The sequence below is a fragment of the Neovison vison genome, chromosome 5 (genome assembly GCF_020171115.1).
Source record: "Neovison vison isolate M4711 chromosome 5, ASM_NN_V1, whole genome shotgun sequence".
Classification (NCBI taxonomy): domain Eukaryota; kingdom Metazoa; phylum Chordata; class Mammalia; order Carnivora; family Mustelidae; genus Neogale; species Neogale vison.
The window spans coordinates 16378740-16399354 of record NC_058095.1 but is presented as its reverse complement, the minus strand read 5'-3'; the positions used below and the strand labels follow the sequence as shown (position 1 = coordinate 16399354).

Genomic DNA, 20615 nt, shown 5'->3' with positions numbered 1-20615 from the left:
TCCTCTTGGGGGGCGAGGGTCGACTAAGAGTTGGTAATTTTTTTTATTAATTTTTAAAATTTATTTTCAGCATAACAGTATTCATTGTTCTTGCTTCACACCCAGTGAAAAGAAGGGCCATCTATACCCCAATGTTTATAGCAGCAATGGCCACGGTTGCCAAACTGTGGAAAGAGTTGGGAATTTTAATTTGCTCTGTGCTCGGCACAAGGGAGGATCACTGGCATCTGCCAGCCCAAGCCACCACCTTTATTCTTTCTAAACAACTAGGCTGTACTAGAATCATCAGAGCTCCAAGATTGGCAAGACAAGAGCCAGTCTTCTGAGAAGGCCTTTTGGAAAAGTTGGACTGGTGAATGTGTGAACCAATGACTCTTTTCCCTTGGGTGAAGCTGGGAGCTCTTCTGGATCATAAGTGCTGCACTGGGGGCAGGCTGTCCAGCTTTTGCAGGAGATTGTCCCAAATCTTACTGCCAACTTCAGTGCATCTGGTTTTGCCTTCTCTTGGGGTGTAAGAACCTTTCAGTTAGTTTCTGATTTCTCACAAAGGGAATTTATTTTTGAATTTCTACTGAAGCAGTGTGTTAGACTTCCTATTGAACCATTATGCTGATGTCCCTCGTCAGCTCTTTACTTTTAAATGAAAATTTCTTTCACTTTCAGGAAATAGGAACATGTATCTTGTACATATTTATATATAAGAATCATTTTTTAAGAGTCATCTAATTCAGACATCATTTTGGTCATTTCTTTGTTTAGCGTAATGATTTCCATTGATTGCCTAAAAATGATTAATTCTAGATAATGGCTTTAATGCCCTCCATTGCCCAGCTTCCTCACTTTACCTATTCTAGTCTATTAGGGAAAGTATTTGAGTTTAATTTGTTCCAAAGTTTACATACCCCCACCCCACATCTGTCAACCCCCTTAATAATACTATATGTTTGCAAGTTATTTTAAGAAAGCTTTCATTGCAGTAAAAATTTATCTGTTTAAATTTAATGAATGGAATACTGCCCAAATTTGTGAGGCATATATTCAGAAGTGTTATAAAAAGGCATGTAGAATAGTTATTTCCAAGTAATAATGTTTATATATACAGAAGATAAACCAAGATAAATTAACCAAAGACTGAGCCATATATTGCAATGAACCTTACCCCATTCATTATTTGGGATTGAGGGTTTTCTACTTCTATTTCTGCTACTGAGAAACATACTATTAGGAAATTTTTAATTATTGGAGAATTAAATGAGGAAATTGTATAATTTTTTTGTTCCTATGTGTTCAAATTGCAATTAAATTGGCACTTCCTTAGATACAGAGACTATAGCAAAGTAGAATATGTTTTTGGCTCTGATTTTGTACCTTGTTGGTTTTCAATACCATTAAAGATTCTGGTACTTCTTTTTATACATAACATTTCTGAAGTTCTTGTTTGTTAACTTAGTGTTAGAACTAAAATTCATCTTTCTATTGGTGTTTTCTTTTTAACTTTTATATTTAATACTTAATAGCATATTGCTTTATTTTCAGAGTTGACTGATGTCATTAAAGCCATTGATAAAATTAAAGATGAAAATATGGATTTGGAGGATCTGAATACTTGTCTTCAGGATTTTGGAGTTTACCTTTCTAAGCCAGAATTTGAGAAGATCACAGAGTTGACTGAAGCTAATCGTAAGTGATATATTTTTAGGAAAACTGGGCTTACACATATGAAAGAGGGTTGCTTTGCTATTTTTTCTCCTCAGAATTATGACTTTATTTTTCTTATTAGAAAGAAAGTTCACAGGGGCGCCTGGGTGGCTCAGTGGGTTAAAGCCGCTGCCTTCGGCTCAGGTCATGGTCCCGGGGTCCTGGGATCAAGCCCCGCATGTGGCTCTCTGCTCAGCAGGGTGCCTGCTTCCCTTCCTCTCTCTCTCTGCCTGCCTCTCTGCCTGCTTGTGATCTCTGGGCAACCCACGGAATGGGAGAAGATATTTGCAAATGACAGTACAGACAAAAGGTTGATATCCAAGATCTATAATGAACTCCTCAAACTCAACCCACACGAAACAGACAAACACATCAAAAAATGGGCAGAAGATATGAACAGACACTTCTCCAATCAAGACATACAAATGGCTATCAGACACATGAAAAAATGCTCATCATCATTGGCCCTCAGGGAGATTCAAATTAAAACCACATTGAGATATCACCTTACACCAGTTAGAATGGCCAAAATTAACAAAACAGGAAACAACATGTGTTGGAGAGGATGTGGAGAAAGGGGAACCCTCTTACACTGTTGGTGGGAATGCAAGTTGGTGCAGCCTCTTCGGAGAACAGTGTGGAGATTCCTCAAGAAATTAAAAACAGAACTTCCCCATGACCCTGCAATTGCACTCCTGGGTATTTACCCCAAAGATACAGATGTCGTGAAAAGAAGGGCCATCTGTACCCCAATGTTTATAGCAGCAATGGCCACAGTCGCCAAACTATGGAAAGAACCAAGATGCCCTTCAACGGATGAATGGATAAGGAAGATGTGGTCCATATACACTATGGAGTATTATGCCTCCATCAGAAAGGATGAATACCCAACTTTTGTAGCAACATGGACGGGACTGGAAGAGATTATGCTGAGTGAAATAAGTCAAGCAGAGAGAGTCAATTATCATATGGTTTCACTTATTTGTGGAGCATAACCAATAGCATGGAGGACAAGGGGTGTTAGAGAGGAGTAGGGAATTTGGGTAAACTGGAAGGGGAGGTGAACCATGAGAGACTATGGACTCTGAAAAACAGTCTGAGGGGTTTGAAGGGGCGGGGGGGGGTGGGAGGTTGGGGTACCAGGTGGTGGGTATTATAGAGGGCATGGCTTGCTTGGAGCACTGGGTGTGGTGAAAAAATAATGAATACTGTTTTTCTGAAAATAAATAAATTGGAAAAAAAATCTTAAAAAAAAGAATTAAATTAAAAAAAAGAAAGAAAGTTCACTAAAATTAAACCAATACAGAAAAATACTCAGAAGTACAACAAAACACAAAAAATCCCATTATCCAGAAATAACCAGTAATAACCATATTTTCAGACATTTTTTTCCTATAGGCAAACATGAAAACAAGAAGTAGGGTTTCTGATTTGATTTCTGACAAGATAGAGGTCAGGACAAAGGGCACTAAATGGGACAAAGGACTCTATTATGTCAAAGCCTGCAAGTCATAATGAAGGTACTAGTTTGACCCTTATAACTAGCTAACTTTGTATAGTTATAAATAGCCAACATTGATGAGTTTTAGCCTTATAACTTAGAAGCTACTTTTCTAAAGGGGATGATTGGTAGCCAAGTAGACAAATGGGTGGGGTTTTTAGGTAAAATGGTAATAGACATGAATTGATAATATTTGCAGCTGGGGGACAATAAATGAGCTTTTATTACAATATATCTTTTTCTTTGTGTATATGTAAAATTTTCCATAATAAAAAGTAAAAAAAAAAAAAAGTGAAAAAGAAATAGGAACAAACCTATGAGAAAAAAATGGTAAGACTTAGTTAAAACATTGTCTAATACCTAAATAAATGGTTATATATATCCCATAATCATGGATTCAGAGACCCTAAACAGTCAGTTCTCCTAAATAATTTATTTATCCAAAGCAATTCTGTTAAAACCGTGACATTTTTTGGTGACTTAATTCTAATATCTGTATGCATGAATGAAAGCCAAGAATAGCTAAAACGCTCTTGAGGGGGGAAAAAACATGTATAGGGGTTTGTGAGTAGTGTTGGAGGGAACTTTCTCTCCTGGATGTCAAAACTCATTATAAAATTATAGTAAATAAAACAGTGTGAGAATGGCACAGAGATTGAGAAATTGACTGATAGGACAGGATAAGAAACTTAAAAATATATCCCCATAGGCATATGAAAACATATATAATGAGGTGGCAGATCACAGGGGGGGAAAACACCATTTAATAAATGGCGCTGGGATAATTAATTATTTGAAAATGAAATCAGATCCCTATCTATGTATCATATTCAGTAATAATTTCCAGATGTGAACAGTAAACGTTTTAGAAAAAGAGAAGAAAATTTTTCTGACTTACAGTTAGGAAAGATTATTTTTAAGGTACAAAATCACTAACTAGAAAAGATTGGTAAGTTTGACTACACTTAAAGACTTTTCTTTATTAAAAGATAATACAAACAGAATGAAAATATAAGCCACAAATCGAGTGAAGATAACTTGCAATACTTAGAACCTCAAAAGATCATTGTGGAGAATATATTGGGACCCCTATAAATTAAGAACCCAATAGAAAAGTGACTAAATTATAAGAACAGCATTGCAAGATGAAGGAACACAAGTTGCTAATAATCATATGAAAAGACTCTCAACATCACTAGTAATCAGGCAAACGCAAAATTTAGGTCACAGTGAAATGCCTTTTTATACCCATTAAATTGGCAAAAATTAAGAAATCTGTTCATTTAATGGTTGGTAAGTAAGACAAAAGTGGTAAAGGAACTTTGAAAAACATTATGTAGTGTTTTGAATGGTTTTCATACTTCATAACTAGGAAAATCAACGTTTAACTATAGATCTCAGAAATCTCCTGCCCTGATGTACAAGGAGACAATTTTAAGAATGTTCATGGCAGCACTGATCTTAATAGCAAACAAACAAAAAAAAGAAACAACATCATCAGTGATAGAATGGTTAAAGTTGTGCCCATGGGTGCATAAAGAAATACTAATAGTCTGTACATTAGTGAAAACAATATACTATATGGGTGATTCTTGGAAATATAGTATTGAATGAAAACAAGTCTCAGATTGCCCTAAGAATCTGATAATTTTTATCAAGTTGTAAAACAAAATTAAGGAATATTTTGTCTATCCTATTTAAACTTATATGTAAAAAACCAAGAGATTGGTAATACTGAAAAATTCAGCAATGCTCTCTCTGTAGAGAGACAGTAGAATTGAAATTGAAAAAGCACAGAAGCGGGTGTAGTGGTATTAATAATGTTCTTCAAATGGATGGTGGGTTCAGTAGTTCAGCTGAAACATATGTGTTATCAAATAGACCTTACCAAAATAAGGGAATCTATTGCTTTAGAAAGTTCTGTGTTCCTGTTAGTGAATATAAATCTTCATTAACTCTAACATTCCCCCAGAATTTTTTGAGGTTGCATTTTTTTTTAAGTCTCTAAATATTTGGCTAAGAACACAAAGTGATTTGGTGCTCTTTAAAGTAAACTTTTCAAAGATATTTATTCTTGGGAATAGGACAATAGGCTGTACCTTATTTATAGATTAGAATTAGAATTTTTTTAAGTGGGATAAGCAAAGGTGTAGAGTTTTCAAAAGTTCATTATATTTATGTAAAACCCTTAAAAGTGGCCTTGGAAAATTCTTAGAAATTTTTTATCCATTCCAGCATTGGGAGATTATATATAATCAAGGAGAGATATTTTCTAAGTATAAAATGACTATTAAAGTGTTTAATAGTTTCAACAGTTTACTGGAATAAAGATAGCCGTGTGAATGGTAGCCTTGATACAGAAGAAAACAGAAGTCAAGAGAGCTCCATTCTAATCTCTGATGTTCTATTTCCTTTTGTGACCTGGGAAAAAAAGTCATGATATCATGTATAAGTGTTTTTTCTAAAACATACCAGTTCTTCACCTACATATCTTAGTGAGTTGTTGCAAGGCCAAGGCAAGGTAATATAAGTTAAAATTAAAAATGTTGTGCACTTGTGACTAGAAAGATTTTGATTAATTTTCCTGGCAATTTTCAGCGTTTACTTTTTTCCTGTAAGTTGAATTGCTTTTCCCTCTTATAACCATATATTTTTAGTGATATTAGCTGATGGCTCTAATTATATTATCTTCCTAAATAGAGAATTTATTTTACATAATTCAATATTTGTCTTAATAATTTAATACTTGAAGATACTGAAAAAAATATTCTTTTCCCTTTTAGAAACAAAAAAGGCGAATTTCAAGGAATTTGTTGATACAATGTTGACCAATACAGAACGCTTCTCTGAAAAATTATGTATGTAAAACCATCATTTTTTTGTGCTTTTAGTGGATCAAATGGTGTGATAGATTTTAGAAGAATATAATTTACAAAAAGACATCCTACGGTTCATCAGGCAAATAAACACCTGGCTTACTGCTGATATGTTTGGCCTTAATCTTCTCCAGTAATGATCCCTAAATCCAGAATGACTTCTGTGTGCAAATTAGTTGAAAATTATCATAATCTCACACTTTTTATAGAGAGTTAGAAATATGTATATAAAATTCATTTTGGGAAGTTAAATGTCTCCCCGATTTGGGGAAGTGATGCCATCTAGTGACTATAGTTGAGTACTAATATGCAGATTTTCTACTTAAAGCTGTATTTTTTTTCATCTTCCAATTTATTCAGTAACTTTTCTTGAGCCACTGTTATGTATCAGACTTTATGTTAAGTTGTGAGTATGGTAAGCTGAGAAAGACATTATTTGCCATTCAGAAGCTCACTTCAAGAAATATAAGGTCATATATGTGTATTTTAAAAATTGGGGTTATGGGCACCTAGATGGCTCAGTCAATTAAGCACGTGACTCTTTTTTTTAAGCACCTGCCTCTTGATCTCAGCTTAGGTCTTGATCTTGGGGTCATGAGTTCAAGGCCTGCATTGGGCTCCATGCTGGGTGTGGAGCCTACTTTTAAAAAATGGGGTTAAAAGTAGCATTATGTTATTTTGTGCTTATTAAATAATACTGCATTTTAAGTAAGTTATTTTACCTTATAATATAAATCCATTTAATTTGTTTTCTATACAAGGAAACAATAGATTAATTGGATGAAGAGATTATTTGCATTGTTAATTAATTTTTCCTAGGAATTTCAGTTTCATGAAGATAAAAATTTTATTAGCACTTATTCATATCTGTAGTTAAATTTCCTTTCTCATTCTTAATATCGCACATTTATGTTTACTGCTTTTCCTCTTTTCTTCATTTGGTTGCTCATATCTTCATCAGACTGCTTATTGGTTTTGTATACTTCATTGAGACCTTCTGTCCATTTCCCCCTCTACTTTCTCGTTTCCCACCAGTCTCTTCCTATTCTCAATTTTCTTTCTTATTCAGCTTAAAAAATCTCCCTGGTCTGTGTGTCTCAAATACCCTAAATTCTCTTGTCCCTTTGTTATACCTAGCTGACAAAACTCCCAACCCTGCTTTCTCCTTGTGGCTGACAGCGTTTCTAGAGAAAATTACACCGCTGAGCAGATCGAATAGAGTTCCACTATAAAGTCTTGATCAACACTGTCTGCTGACCCTTGACATTACCTAGGAATTATGTGATTGTTCCTCCCCAATTAGCTTATATTTTTTTCACTCTCCGAAGTAACTGTTTAAAATCTCCATCTCTCAAACTTCCATTCCTACCCCAGTGTCTATCCTTCTTTGCCTTTATAGGGAAAATAGAAAGCCTGTCTCTATTTTGAGGACATTAAGATATTTCCAAATATATTCTTTTAAACATTTTAAAGTTTTTCTTTTTCATATTTAAGTCTTTGATTTTTAAGTATGGAGTGAAATTGGGATCCAGTTTGGTTTTTTTCCATAAGGATAATTAGCTGTGACAGTTTTATGTTAATTTTCTTTTTCAAATTTATGTATTATACAAATCATTTGATTTGAAACCCAACATAGCCTTGGGATTTAGGTTATTGTTGGATATTTATTCCCCCTATTCATGCCTCAGGCAGAGAACAGCTTTCTTCTTGAATTCCTAAAAAGGTGACCAGAGTGTTTTTAGTTACAATTTTTAGCATGGAAGACTTTCCAGGGTGCTAGTTTTAAGTAGGCATCTCAGTTATAACTCTAGATAGATCACATCTGTACCACATAACAATAATAGTTACTACTAGTACTCATATTTATTGAATGCTTACTATGTGCCAGTACTCTTCTAAATACTTTTTATTTATTAAGTCATTTGGTTTTCATATCAACTCTATTATTATTTGTTATTTTATGGATGTGAAACCATGGCATGGAGGTTAAAAAAGTCATGTAACTAGTCTGTGGTAGAGTTAAGATTAGAACTCAAGTGAAGCTTATGCTTTTAACTTCTGTATTATACCAGCTGACTGGTATAGCATCAGCTTAGGCACACACATAAATCATATTTCTTCCTCGTTTCTGGTATCTGATGATTTCCCTTTCTGTTGAGCTTAGCATTCAATGTTTAGGCCCCGAAGTTAGAAATCATTCTTGATCTTTTTTTCCCTTATGTCCCTAGCTCCACTACCCTCTTCCCTCATTCAGTTCATTACCAAATATTATTTTTATTGATATTTTGACTTAGTATAGAATATGTTTTGTGTTGGAAATTGAAGGGGAATGTGGCTTTTGTTACAATACTATATTGCCAGTTCTCTAAAAATACTCATTCAGGTTTTGACTTTGCCATTCCATACTAGCTTTTTTTTTTTAAAAAAAAAAAGATTAAATCTCATTTTGTTAAATCTAATTGTCAATTTTTTGTTTTCACCTTCTTTACCTCCAGCAGTTTTTTTACTTCAAGTATTATTTATGTACAGTGTTGTATTAGTTTCAGGTGTACAGCATAAGGATTCAACAACTATTCTTGTTTTAATTTAATATGTTTACTCAAAATTTTTCTTGTGTTTTCTGTGACACTGTAATCTTCTAATTTCTCTCCCACCTTATTGGCTCTTCCTTTTTTTTTTTTAAATTGAGATTTCATTGACATGTAACATTGTGTAAATTTAGCCATACAAAGTGCTGATTTGATACACTTATATATTGCAATATGATCACCACCATAGTGTTAACTAACACCTTCATCACATCATGTAATTACAATGATCATTTTCTTTTTTGTGGTGAGAACAGTAAGATTTAGTTAGAAACCTTCAAGTACATAATACAGTATTGTTAACTATAATCACAATGCTGTGCATTACATCCCCAGAACTACTTCATCTTCTAATTGTAAATTAGTACCTTTTAACCACATCTTCCCAAATTCTCCACCTGGTAGCTACCATTCTCTCTTTTTAAAAAATGTAATTAATTAACTAATTAATTAATTAATTTTGAGTTCTTTTTAGATGTGAGACCTTGCAATATTTGTCTCTTTCTGTCTGCTTCATCTTACTAAACATAGTGTCCTTAAAGTTCTTCCATATTGTCACTAATGTCAAGATTTCCTTCTTTCTTTCTTTCTTTTTTTTTTTTTTTAATTTATTTGACAGACAGAGATCACAAGTAGGCAGAGAGGCAGGCAGAGAGAGAGGAGGAAGCAGGCTCCCCACCGAGCAGAGAGCCTGATGTGGGGTTCGATCCCAGGACCCTGAAATCATGACCCGAGCTGAAGGCAGAGGCCTAACCCACTGAGCCACCCAGGCGCCCCAAGATTTCCTTCTTTCTTAATAGCTGAGTGATATTCCATTGTAAAATTGCTCTTCTTTTTTGGTCTTATGTGCTGGCTGCTTCCTTTATGGCTTACTTTTTAAATGTTAGCATGATCCCAGAATCCATTCTGAGTCCCATTCTCTAAGCCTCTTCCCAAATAATCTTACTACTTTAAATATCTCTGTCCTTTTGACTCCCCATTTATCTCATACTTAATATGTGTAAAAAGCAATTCTTGCTCTCCAATAATCTTATTCTTTCCCAAGTCTCTTTCATCTCAGTTTTTGATGCCACTATCCACCCAGTTGCTCAGTTCTCAAACCTAGGAGTTCTTCATGGACCCAGTCTCTGATTCACCACAAAATAATCTCAACTTAGGGGCACCTGGCAGGTTCAGTTGGTAGAGCGTGTGGCACTTCATCTCTGGGTCTTAAGTTTGAGCTCCACATTGGATGTAGAGATTACTTAAAAATAAAATCTTAGGGGTGCCTGGGTTGCTTAGTCATTAAATGTCTGCCTTCAGCTCAGGTCATGATCCCAGGGAAGCCTGCTTCTCCCTTTCCCACTTCCCTTGCTTGTGTTTCCTCTCTCACTGTGTCTCTCTGTCAAATATATAAATAAAATCTTAAAAAATAAAAATAAATAAAATCTTTTTTTTAAAAATATTTAAAAAATTTATTTGTCAGAGAGAGTGAACACAGGCAGACAGAGTGGCTGGCAGAGGCAGAGGGAGAAGCAGGCTCCCCGCTGAGCAAGGAGCCCGATGTGGGACTCGATCCCAGGATGCTGGGATCATGACCTGAGCCGAAGGCAGCAGTGTAGCCAACTGAGCCACCCAAGCGTCCCCAAAATAAATAAAATCTTAAATATTCTCAGCTTCATTCTCAAAACACATCTTTTTATTTGTCTAGTTCTCATTATCTTCATCACTATTACCCTTGTTGAAGCCACTGTCATCTTTTTCTCTGAACTACTACAGTAGCTTCCTAACTGCCTGATCTTCCGGAGAGTCCATTCTCTATACAGCAGCAAAGTGATCTTCTACACATTTGTAATGTGATAATTTCACCACCACCCACATTAAACCTTCCATTAAATTCTATTGGAATTAAAAAACAAAACAAAACAAAACTTCCTCCCATGGTCTGCAATGGTAGATTGAAGAGAAAGTAAGATCCAGGGAAGTACTTTGAGGGGAGATGTAGAGCAAAAACAATTTAGTTCATGTTTTTATCAGCTGGGCTTGTTTATGAACTCAGACTTCTATAAATTTGTATAGTTCAATGCGAACTGCACTTTATAGTGATTACTCAGGGGTGGCATCACTATAAGTTCTTGAAATATTTCAGAATCCTCGAAGATACACTAATTCTGATGTTAAATATTTTATTGTGTTTTAATATTTAAAGATTGGCTGGCTCAGTCGATAGAACATGGGACTCTTGATCTCGGGGTTGTGAGTTCCAGGCCCACACTGGGTATAGAGATTACGTAAAAATAAAATCTTTAAAAAAAAAAAAAGAAAAAAACCTGGCAATCATTTATGCTGTATTTGTTATTACTATTAACCATAAAAGCCTTAATTCCTGACTAGTCCCAATAATAGTTTACTATACTAACTTGTTGGACAAGCATGTTGTAAAGCTTGTGTGTTATCTACCCTTCAGTAGTGCCTGATACTCTTGAAAACCTTCACAATTTAAGCAAAGAGAAGATGAATGTTTCTCACCTGTGGAACACTCTGTCTGGGATGAATAGTAACTTGAAAATAAAAGAATTCCAAAGTGCACTGAAATTAGCAACAGTTGATGGTAAGTACTTCAAATATTAAAATTAAAAGATATCTAAGAATATGGTTCTATCTTCTATCTTTATTTTTACTTTTATCTTGTATTTGGTTGATATGCCAATATACACATTTAGGAAATATAAAGAAAGCTCAGATTGTTTGTCCTACAGAAAAAATGTTAGTATCTAACTTATCATTACTCTGAATTTATCAAATATGCATTGACTAACCTTCAAGTTGTGTAACATGTTACTGGAAAATGGCATATTCCAGTGAACACAGAAGAGATTATTAGGGAATGTTAAAAGATCTTTTCTGGTTTTTTATTAACACTACTTGGGATGTCCATACAATTTGTTGAAATAGGCTTTTAATTTTTAATTTGGTAGAAAAGCACAACACTTAATGGTGGCTACCACTTCTACTTAGCAAATTAAAAAAAAAAGATTAAAGCAAAACAAAAAATAAGTTCGAAAAAGTACTGTAAAACAAAGATCAAAGATTAAAATTTTAAAGATAAGACTATCATTTACTGCTGATATTCTGTAGGCAGGAGAGAGATAGAATGCAACCACAGGCAAACATTTCCACTCCCGCATAAAGTTACAAATGTATTACTGTACTTGTGTACGTGGAATGCTTATGCCAAACTAGCCTAGTAACAGAAGCATGCCTCTGGGGTCTTCGTCAAAGAACTGTCTTTCCCTGTGAGGATTAATTGCCCCCTTTTCTCCATTAAGCTCCTGTTTAAGTGATGCTGGTAATTTTGGACTTTAAGTGTGTTGATTGTTTTGTTTATTGAGATATTTGAGATGAGGAGGGTTAATCAAAAGAGAAGGATACTTATGACTTGATAGTAGGGATTTCCACCCTCTCTTTCACTGCAAAGCTTCAGTTTCCCTTGAAAGAGTGAGTGGAAGTTGAAGGCAACATGTACCAGAGAAAGTATTATATAGCATTTATTTTAATCAAACCAATAATGTATCATTTTATGAGCTATAAAAATAACTCAGCTATCTATGAAATTACTTACTGTGATAATAATAAATATTGTATCCTATTCATTATTATATACTTATAAAGCAAAAATGCAGTGTGTAAAATGTAGAACATTTTACAATCTAAATCCATCTAAATCCAAATACATGCATAATATTGAAAATGTTTTGTGCCCCATCTGTCATACCATTTCTTCTCTTAACATTGGAACTTCAGTACAGAGATTTAATTCTTATTTTAATGCAGTGGTGTGCAAAGTTTTGAACCTTGTATTTTTGGCTTTGTATTTATATTTGTTGCTATTAAAGCAGTAGAATTCTTTTCTTCTAAATGAACTCTTACAGAGTATCTTAGTACATAAATCATAAAAGTTGAGTTTCTCTGATTAAAGTGTGGGAAATGACTAAGTGAACTGCTTAAGTAGCTCAACAGAGACCTAGAAACATGAAGAAGAACTTAAAAATTACTGACCTGGGGCGCCTGGGTGGCTCTATTGTTGGACAGTTTGCCTTCCAGTTGGGTCATGGTCCCAGAGTCCTGGGATTGGGCCTCATCCGGCTTCCTGCTTGGCGGAAGGCCTGTTTCTCCCTCTCCCATTCCCCCTGCTTGTGTTCCTGCTCTCACTGGCGCTCTCTCTGTCAAATAAATAAAATCTTAAAAAAGAAATTACTTACCAAGGATATTCTTTTTTGACCATGGTGTGTTAAAAAGGAAAAAAAAATGGTTTAGATTCCCTCTACTTAGTGAGATTGAATTATTACTTCTTGGTTATTGATGGTATTCTGTATTGACTCATTAATATTTCAAAGTATATTTGAAGTTTTCAAAAAATAATTTTATTTGTCAGAGAAAGAGAGAGACAGACAGACAGACAAGAAGGGGGAGGGGAAGGCAGAGGGAGAAGCAGGCTCCAGCTGAACAAGGAGCCGGATGCAGAGCTGGATCCCCGGACCCTGGGATCATGATCAGAACTGAAGGTGGACACTTTAAGCCACCCAGGTGTCCCTAAAAAATATTTTTACGGTGGTTACAAAAAGGCATTGAAAAATAGAAAAGGCATTTATCGTTTAGCAAATTTAGAAATACTTCTTCAGTATCTCATTTTATAGCACCTGTATTCTATCCTGTGACCATAGACTATAATAATTCTAAATCCTTGTGCTAATTTCCCTGCTCCTGACTGGGAAAGCAAAGCCACCTCTGCCTCCTGTGTTTGTCACTTTTGCTTTCTAGTATCTGTGTGTTCTTTGTAAGAAATGAGTGTAAACATGTGTTAGAAATTATAAAACCATCTGGCATTGGAAAAATCTTTAAAGTTAATCTGGTACAGTATTTTTATCTGTAAACATTTGAAAGGTTAAACTAAAATTGAGGTTTGTCTCTTAGTGTTATCTCTAGGGATATGGATTACACTGTTTCTCTTGATTGATGGATATTGAAAACTTAGCCTTTCTTCTATAATCTTAAGGTTTATTTATTCCATAAAATTGATCTTTTGGATAGTCAACAATATGAAAAGGAAATACGAGTACATCAAATGATTTACATTTTTAGAGATTGCTGCATTGGATCTTGAATTTTGCTTAGTAAGGCTGACCTACTAAAAATGTTTGAACGTAATAATATAAAAATGTTTTTCTTGCAGAAGGTGATGAAGTGCAAATAGAAGAATTTGGAAAAGTGGTAAAGGATATGCGTGATGCCTCCAGGTTAAAAGGTAAGTACTAGCTTATTTGTGACTGTTAAATTTACTTTTATTGAATGGATGTCTTTTTGTTTTGTTTTTTAGTGTTTCTAGTTCTGCTAATTTCTGGTTAACATGTTGGCATTGATCTGTTTTAAAGCAGGTGAAACTTGGTTTTGATTAAAAGTTGACCACTTCCTTGATGAAAGAAAAAAGGCTTTTTCTGGAATCGGGTCTGTGTAATGCTATTTTAAATCCCTTTTTTGGATTAAAAAAAATCCCCTTTTTTTTTTGTATTTGGGCTTTATATAAAGTCAGTTACTGTCTTTAGATTTTTTCAGATATGAATATTTTCTGTGTCATTTTAAGCCTCAGACAGGATTCTACCTACTGTATAGGCTTCTATATTATTTAATAAAATTTCTCAGGAATCTTCTACTGCTTCCTTTAGTAGACATGCCTTATGTTCCTTTTCTTGTTTTTTATTAAAACACAAGAGAGACCATGTACATTTTGGTAGCAAGGGTAATTTCTGCTATTTGATTTCTATTTTTGCTTAAAAATTAAAACAGAACTAAAACCAGTGAAGATTATACTTGTGGAGTTTGTGTACTTTTTTGTTTAGAAAATAAGTTTTAGACTTAATGTCATTTATTTGAATAACCACTTAATGATGATTAATGATTATTAATTAATTATAAAAACTTAATGTAATTTATTTGAATAACCACTCATGATTATTTGGTCAATAAGCATTATCAGGAAAAGAATAAAACACAATATTGGAACACATATGTGTTCCAACACATATAAAACATATGTTGGAACACAGTCTGGATCCCTGCCAATGTGACTGGGGTCCTGTGAGATCCTGTGAGAAAACTCCAAGAGATGGAGGGCAAGAGTCTTCCTCGGCTGACTCATGGTATAAACATGGGAGGATCCTGGGAGTGCTTTCACGTCCTCCTTGAGATGGATCTGATTAAGTGTGGAGAATCCTTAACTTGCTCTTGTTATTTAAAGCTAAGAGATAATCGTTGTTGTCATTGTCATTGTTGTTGTTGGCTTGTGGCACTTGATTGCCTACACGTAGCCCACATCCTGCATGTAGCTCACATCTCACACGCAGTTCACGTCCTGCACGTAAATCTATATCTTGTTTGTAACCGGATCTTGTGAAAAGTATAAAAGAAATGATTGTAAGAAATAAAGTTACCTACTGATCATCCCTCGGTAGTCTCATCATTTTGGCTCCAATCACCAGGATCCCCACCTTGCAAAGGTGACCATATATTTAGGGAAACAGATGCAGAGAAATTTCTGTGTATAAAGAAGTAGACAAATCTCAGATTTTCAATAACCACTCTGACCTGCATAGGAAATTTCTGACATTATTGTTTCTCTTTTAGGTTAAGAAAAGTGTTTAATAAGTCCCTGTTGACATAAATATGTTACCTAGGTTACATAACATAATTAGTGTCAACATAGTACAGTTAGCTGAGCTCTAGGAAACAATGCATAGAGGTAGAAAAGAACACAGGCCGTGGGGTATGATATATGGTGGTTTGTGGTTTTTTGACTTACCAGCTGGGTAATCTTTGTAGGCCATTCTGATTTCCTCATCTTTAAAACAAGGGAGCTAATGAAATCCTGTTTGTCATAGAGTTGTCAGGTTCAAGAGCAAAAACACATGTAAAGCATATATATAACCCAATTATTAGGCATATATTATATACTTGTTAAATGGTAGTTAATTTTGAAATCAGATAGCAGAGCTCAGAAGGAGACTCTTATTCAGGACAGTGAATGAAGAGGAAGGAAAATTTTTTGAAATTAAGCCATTGGAAAAGAACAGATACAGTTTAAGTACCTGAATCTGGGAAATGGTCACAATCGTTAGGGGAATGGCACTGGAATCTGTCAACTAGTGCAGTGTAAGGCCAATAACTACAAGGAAGAGTTAGGAAGCACCCCCTAGAATACAAGGGTTAACGTAGCAGGCCTGAAGCTGCTCTCTTTAGAAAAACCTGCTTGCAAGTTTGACTGGCTGGCCCATGAGAACTTGGCTTTCAGAATGTTCAGTTCATTAATAATGGATAAGGTTAGTTCACTGTGCCTGGACTATTTGTTGGCGAACTTGGAGGGACCTTGAAAATGGGTATATTGTGAATTCTATGCTTTCCTTCAACATACCACATAATTATAAAGGATTATGGTAAGGTGTCTGATCTTTTACCCTAAGATTTTAGTGGTGAGGCAGCCAATTCTAGGTAATGATGAAAATTAAGTATAGCCTTTGGTTTGGATGACTTTGGAAGGGAAGTGAAGACTTTTTGAACTTAAGAGGTCAAGGTCATCCTTATTATCATCAGATGACAACAGGAAATGGGGTTGAGGGAGGATTATGAACAAGGTGCCAAGATCCTCAGAGATGGTGGAAGTGTGCTCAGACAGTAGTAGATGATGGTGTCAGAAGGGTGGTGTAGGTGAATGACAGGCCTGAACCTCAGACGAAGGGCTAAGGTTTGACTGAAGGTGGAACTAAAGTAGCCTGACAGCAGCAGCAGAAATTTAGGGGTGCTTCTCTGCTTCCTGGCCCTATGGGGAGCTTGGGACGATGAGCAGCCCCCACCCAAGATGGTTGTGCAAGGAAACCATATTTTAAAGGAAACCAAGTATTCGTGAAAACGAAGAAACAGAACTGATGCAGGTTTTTAGGTGTCAGCAAAGCTCAGATTGCCGTTTTCAGTCGCCTCCCCATGATGTTAGGACAGAAAGTGAGGCAGGTTCAAAGGTGCTAAGGAGCTGTGATTACTATTTATAGCCAGTTACTGATGGCTTTAGTAATAGTAATAGTAGTAGTAGTAGTAGTAGTTATTTTATTGCTATTAATATGACATTTATTAAGTAATTGCCATATATCTAGAATTGTTTTAAGTGTTTTTCATACATCATCATATTCAATTTCCACATTAACCCTGTGAGGTATATAGTATTACTATCTTATTTTAGATATAAGACTACTGAGTTTTATAGTGGGGTTAAGTAGTAATAATTTGATCAAGGTCACACAGTTCCAGGTGACAGATCCTGGAGCCAGGATATGATTGCAAGTCTATCTGACTTAACACTGCCTCCTTTGAAGGGGTTGGAAATGATACAATTCCGGAAGCCAGGGTACAACTGCATCGTGATAGAATTGGGAGAAAAAAAACCAAACTAATGAGTCCTTGTGATACTTGTGTTTCATATGTTGCATTTCTCATGATTCTGAAATTCATTTCACCTCATTAAGAATGAGTTAATTTTGTTGGCTACCATTACAGCTTCATGGTAAAATAACTACTTTATGCAATTGCAGTGAAATATTCAACTATATGAATCATTTTGGTTGTGCCAATTTTATGTTAGCGCCAAAGAAACATGATGGACCAAATGTATTGTGTTGCTGGACTTAGAATTCCCTGAGGCCTGGGTTCTTCACTGAGATTTCTTATTCTTCAATTCAGGATGTGATAATAAATCTCAGACTGCCATTGACAAAAGTCTTTAGTAATAGCTACCATTGTTTTTTAAATCAGAGGTTAGTTCATTTACCAAATAACTTTTTTCTATTTCTAGAGTTACAGAACATTGTCTTAGCCCTTGAAGCGCTTGAAGGTGACATGATACCTGGGAAGAACTTGGAGAGCTTTCTAGGAAGTATTGGGATTAAGTCACCTGAAGAGGAGGTAGAAAAAATTCTTCAATCAGATTTTGTTTCTGGTAAGCATTTAAATATTACTATCAGTTTTGTTTGTTTGTTTGTTTGTTTTGGATAGGAGACCCTGGAATGAAAGTGTGCAAGGTCTTTGTTTAGATAAATGGCGTCCCTTTGTTGACGCCATTGTATACCTACAGATATTTGCTTGTATTACTGTAAAGGTCTTGAAAGGGAGCCTTTCTTCTTTCACATTCCTTTTTGCAGTTAGGAGAATACTTTTTAACAGCAGGTCAAAAATTTATGGGAAGTGGGCTTGGAAATTCCAGTTCTTTGAAGAGAAAACCTAGCTTTGCCACTTTGCGCCAAGTGAAGTTATTGGACTTATAACTTTCTTGGTATTTTAGTTCCCTTACAGGTAGAATCAGAACTAGTGTATCTACAGCCTTGTAAGGTTAATTGCAAAGCATAATAGGTGAAAATGAATCCAGAGTATCTTGTATGCTGATTTTTATTTTTATATTAGCTTTTTAATATAACCTTGTCCAGGGATTCTTGTTTATCACCTCTCTCTTTCTTTCTTCCAGATGAAAACATGGTGAATGTTAAAGACTGTATGAAAGCTTTGAAGGACAACCAGAAATTTTCCAATTTTATTGGTAAGAGCTTTATGGTAAAACTGCTGAGGGGCCACAACACAGGACTCGTTTAAAGGTTACCTAGTCAAACACTATATTTGGTGCTTTTATCTTCTTTGTAGTAGTATCTGTGCCAAATGTTTGTTTTATTAATATTTGAGCATTTGCACTCATGGCAAACTTTACTACAATTTTTTTCATTTAAGAATTTTTACTTGAGGGGCACCTGGGTGGCTCAGTCTGTTAAGCATCGACTCTTGATTTGGCTCAGGTCATAATCTCAGGGCCCCTGAGATTTCCCCCCCCACATGGGATCAAGCGGTGCAGGCTCTCTTTCTCTGAATAAATAAGTAAAATCTTTTTAAAAAAATTTTTACTTCAGTGGAAAGGATTGGGAAAATCATGAGGTTGTAATGTTTTCCAATAACTGAATAAAAAAACTTTGTTATATAATAATGGCAATTTTAAAACTGTTATAAAAATGGTTTCACTTATTTGTGGAGCATAACAAATAGCATGGAGGACAAGGGGTGTTAGAGAGGAGTAGGGAATTTGGGTAAATTGGAAGGGGAGGTGAACCATGAGAGACTATGGACTCTGAAAAACAATCTGAGGGGTTTGAAGTGGCGGGGGGGGGGGTGGGAGGTTGGGGTACCAGGTGGTGGGTATTATAGAGGGCATGGCTTGCATGGAGCAGTGGGTGTGGTGAAAAAATAATGAATACTGTTTTTCTGAAAATAAATAAATAAATAATAATTAAAAAAATATATATATAGTGACCAGAAAGGTAAGAAGTATAAAGCACTAAGGCTCTTGTAATGGCACCCTCTGAAAATATCCCTGTTGAAGTTTGGTAAGTATTCTTTTAGGCTTTTTTACTTGCATCTGTGGGTATTTGTGTGTTCTTAAATTGTTATTTAAAAATTAAATTACTGGGGACAAGATGGCGGGGTACTAGGAAGAGGCGTCTTTTCAGCTGGTACCCCAAAGTGAGCTGATTACCTACCAAAGAACTCCGATCACCCATGAAATCAGCCTGAGATCAGAATTATACACATCTGGATCTCTACAGGGGCAGAAGACGCCAGTGAGCAGGTAAAGCGGAATGGGAACAGCGGACTGATATCGGAAGATAAACAAAAGGGGGAGGGAGCCACCAGAGGCGACCGGTGCAAAAGTAATACCCCGATACGAGCGAGAGTGCCCTGCATCTGGGGACCAGCATTAACTTGGAGACTGGTTGAAAGCACTCCAAAAGAGCAAAGGATCACGGGGGCAAATTGTGGGAATCGGGGCGGCTAGGGACAGGGGCTTAAGTCCCCGGTCCCAGACGGCCTCCCCGGCGCGGAGGCAGAGAGAGTGCGGCGGAGAAACCGGCTCCTGGTCCCTAAGCCACCAGCGCGCCCCAGAGCGCGGGGGTTCCGGCTCCTGTGAGGGGATGGGAGCCGCGCCGGTCTGCAGAACGCCCACTAGTCCTACCACAAAGCTTGAGATGCGCGCGCACGTCGCTCCAGCTCTCCTGGGTTTCTAAGGCCCGGGGGCGCTTCTTGACCCACGCCATTGTTTCAAAGTCTAAGCCGCGCGCGCGAAACTCTTCCCCGGACAGAGGCGCGCAAAAGCCCAGCCTGCGGCGTATGGACCAGCGCCCCGTTCTCAGTGCCCCAGACGCGCGCCCGACCCACAGCCGCCTCTGAAAAGAGGTGAGCGCAAGCCGGGCACTCCCAGCCCGGGCCGGCTGCAAAATCTCAGTGTGCGATCGCTGCTTGGAACCTCTCTGGCGGTCAGGAGCTCCCAGACAGCCGCCACTGCCTTGGCTTTGGGGACGAGCAAAAGATCCTGCGCCCCCAGCGTCTGCAACTTGGAACCTGCACTGCCAGCGTCCAAGGGGGAATTTATTTAGCTTCTGCACCCAGACTGAGGCTTCTCTCTGAGACGGAGATCAGGAAGTGTTCCAGGGTGCACCTTGACTGCACCAGAGTTGATACATCCAGCTACATCTGTTCAGTCTTCTCCCACCAAAATGACTAGGAGGAATGCCCAACAGAAGAAAAATACAGAGGATGGACCTTCTGCAATAGAGCTAACGGCTATCAACGTAGACAATATGTCGGAAAGAGAATTCAGGCTAACAATTATCCAGGCAATAGCTAGGTTGGAGAAAGCCATGGATGACCAAACAGAATTGATTAGGGCTGAACTGAAAGCGACCAGACAGGATGTTCACAATATTAGGGCGGAGCTCAAAGCTACCAGGGAGGAGGTCCACAATGCTCTCAATGAGTTCCAATCCAATCTAAACTCTCTCAAAGCTAGGGTAACTGAGACAGAAGATAGAATTAGTGATCTGGAAGACAAACAGAGAG

The 20615-nt window shown here is 36.6% G+C and overlaps 1 protein-coding gene across 2 annotated transcripts in view; it reads left to right on the top strand.

Annotated features, from left to right (window-relative positions):
• Positions 1-20615, top strand: part of EFCAB13 (EF-hand calcium binding domain 13) — a 108435-nt gene that overhangs the window by 63343 nt on the left and 24477 nt on the right. For both annotated transcript variants that reach the window (XM_044250373.1, XM_044250374.1), the window contains 6 exons: positions 1537-1680; positions 5983-6057; positions 11110-11253; positions 13876-13947; positions 17536-17679; positions 18202-18273. In XM_044250373.1, coding sequence (XP_044106308.1) covers positions 1537-1680; positions 5983-6057; positions 11110-11253; positions 13876-13947; positions 17536-17679; positions 18202-18273 — 651 coding nt within the window. The remainder of the gene's footprint in view (positions 1-1536; positions 1681-5982; positions 6058-11109; positions 11254-13875; positions 13948-17535; positions 17680-18201; positions 18274-20615) is intronic.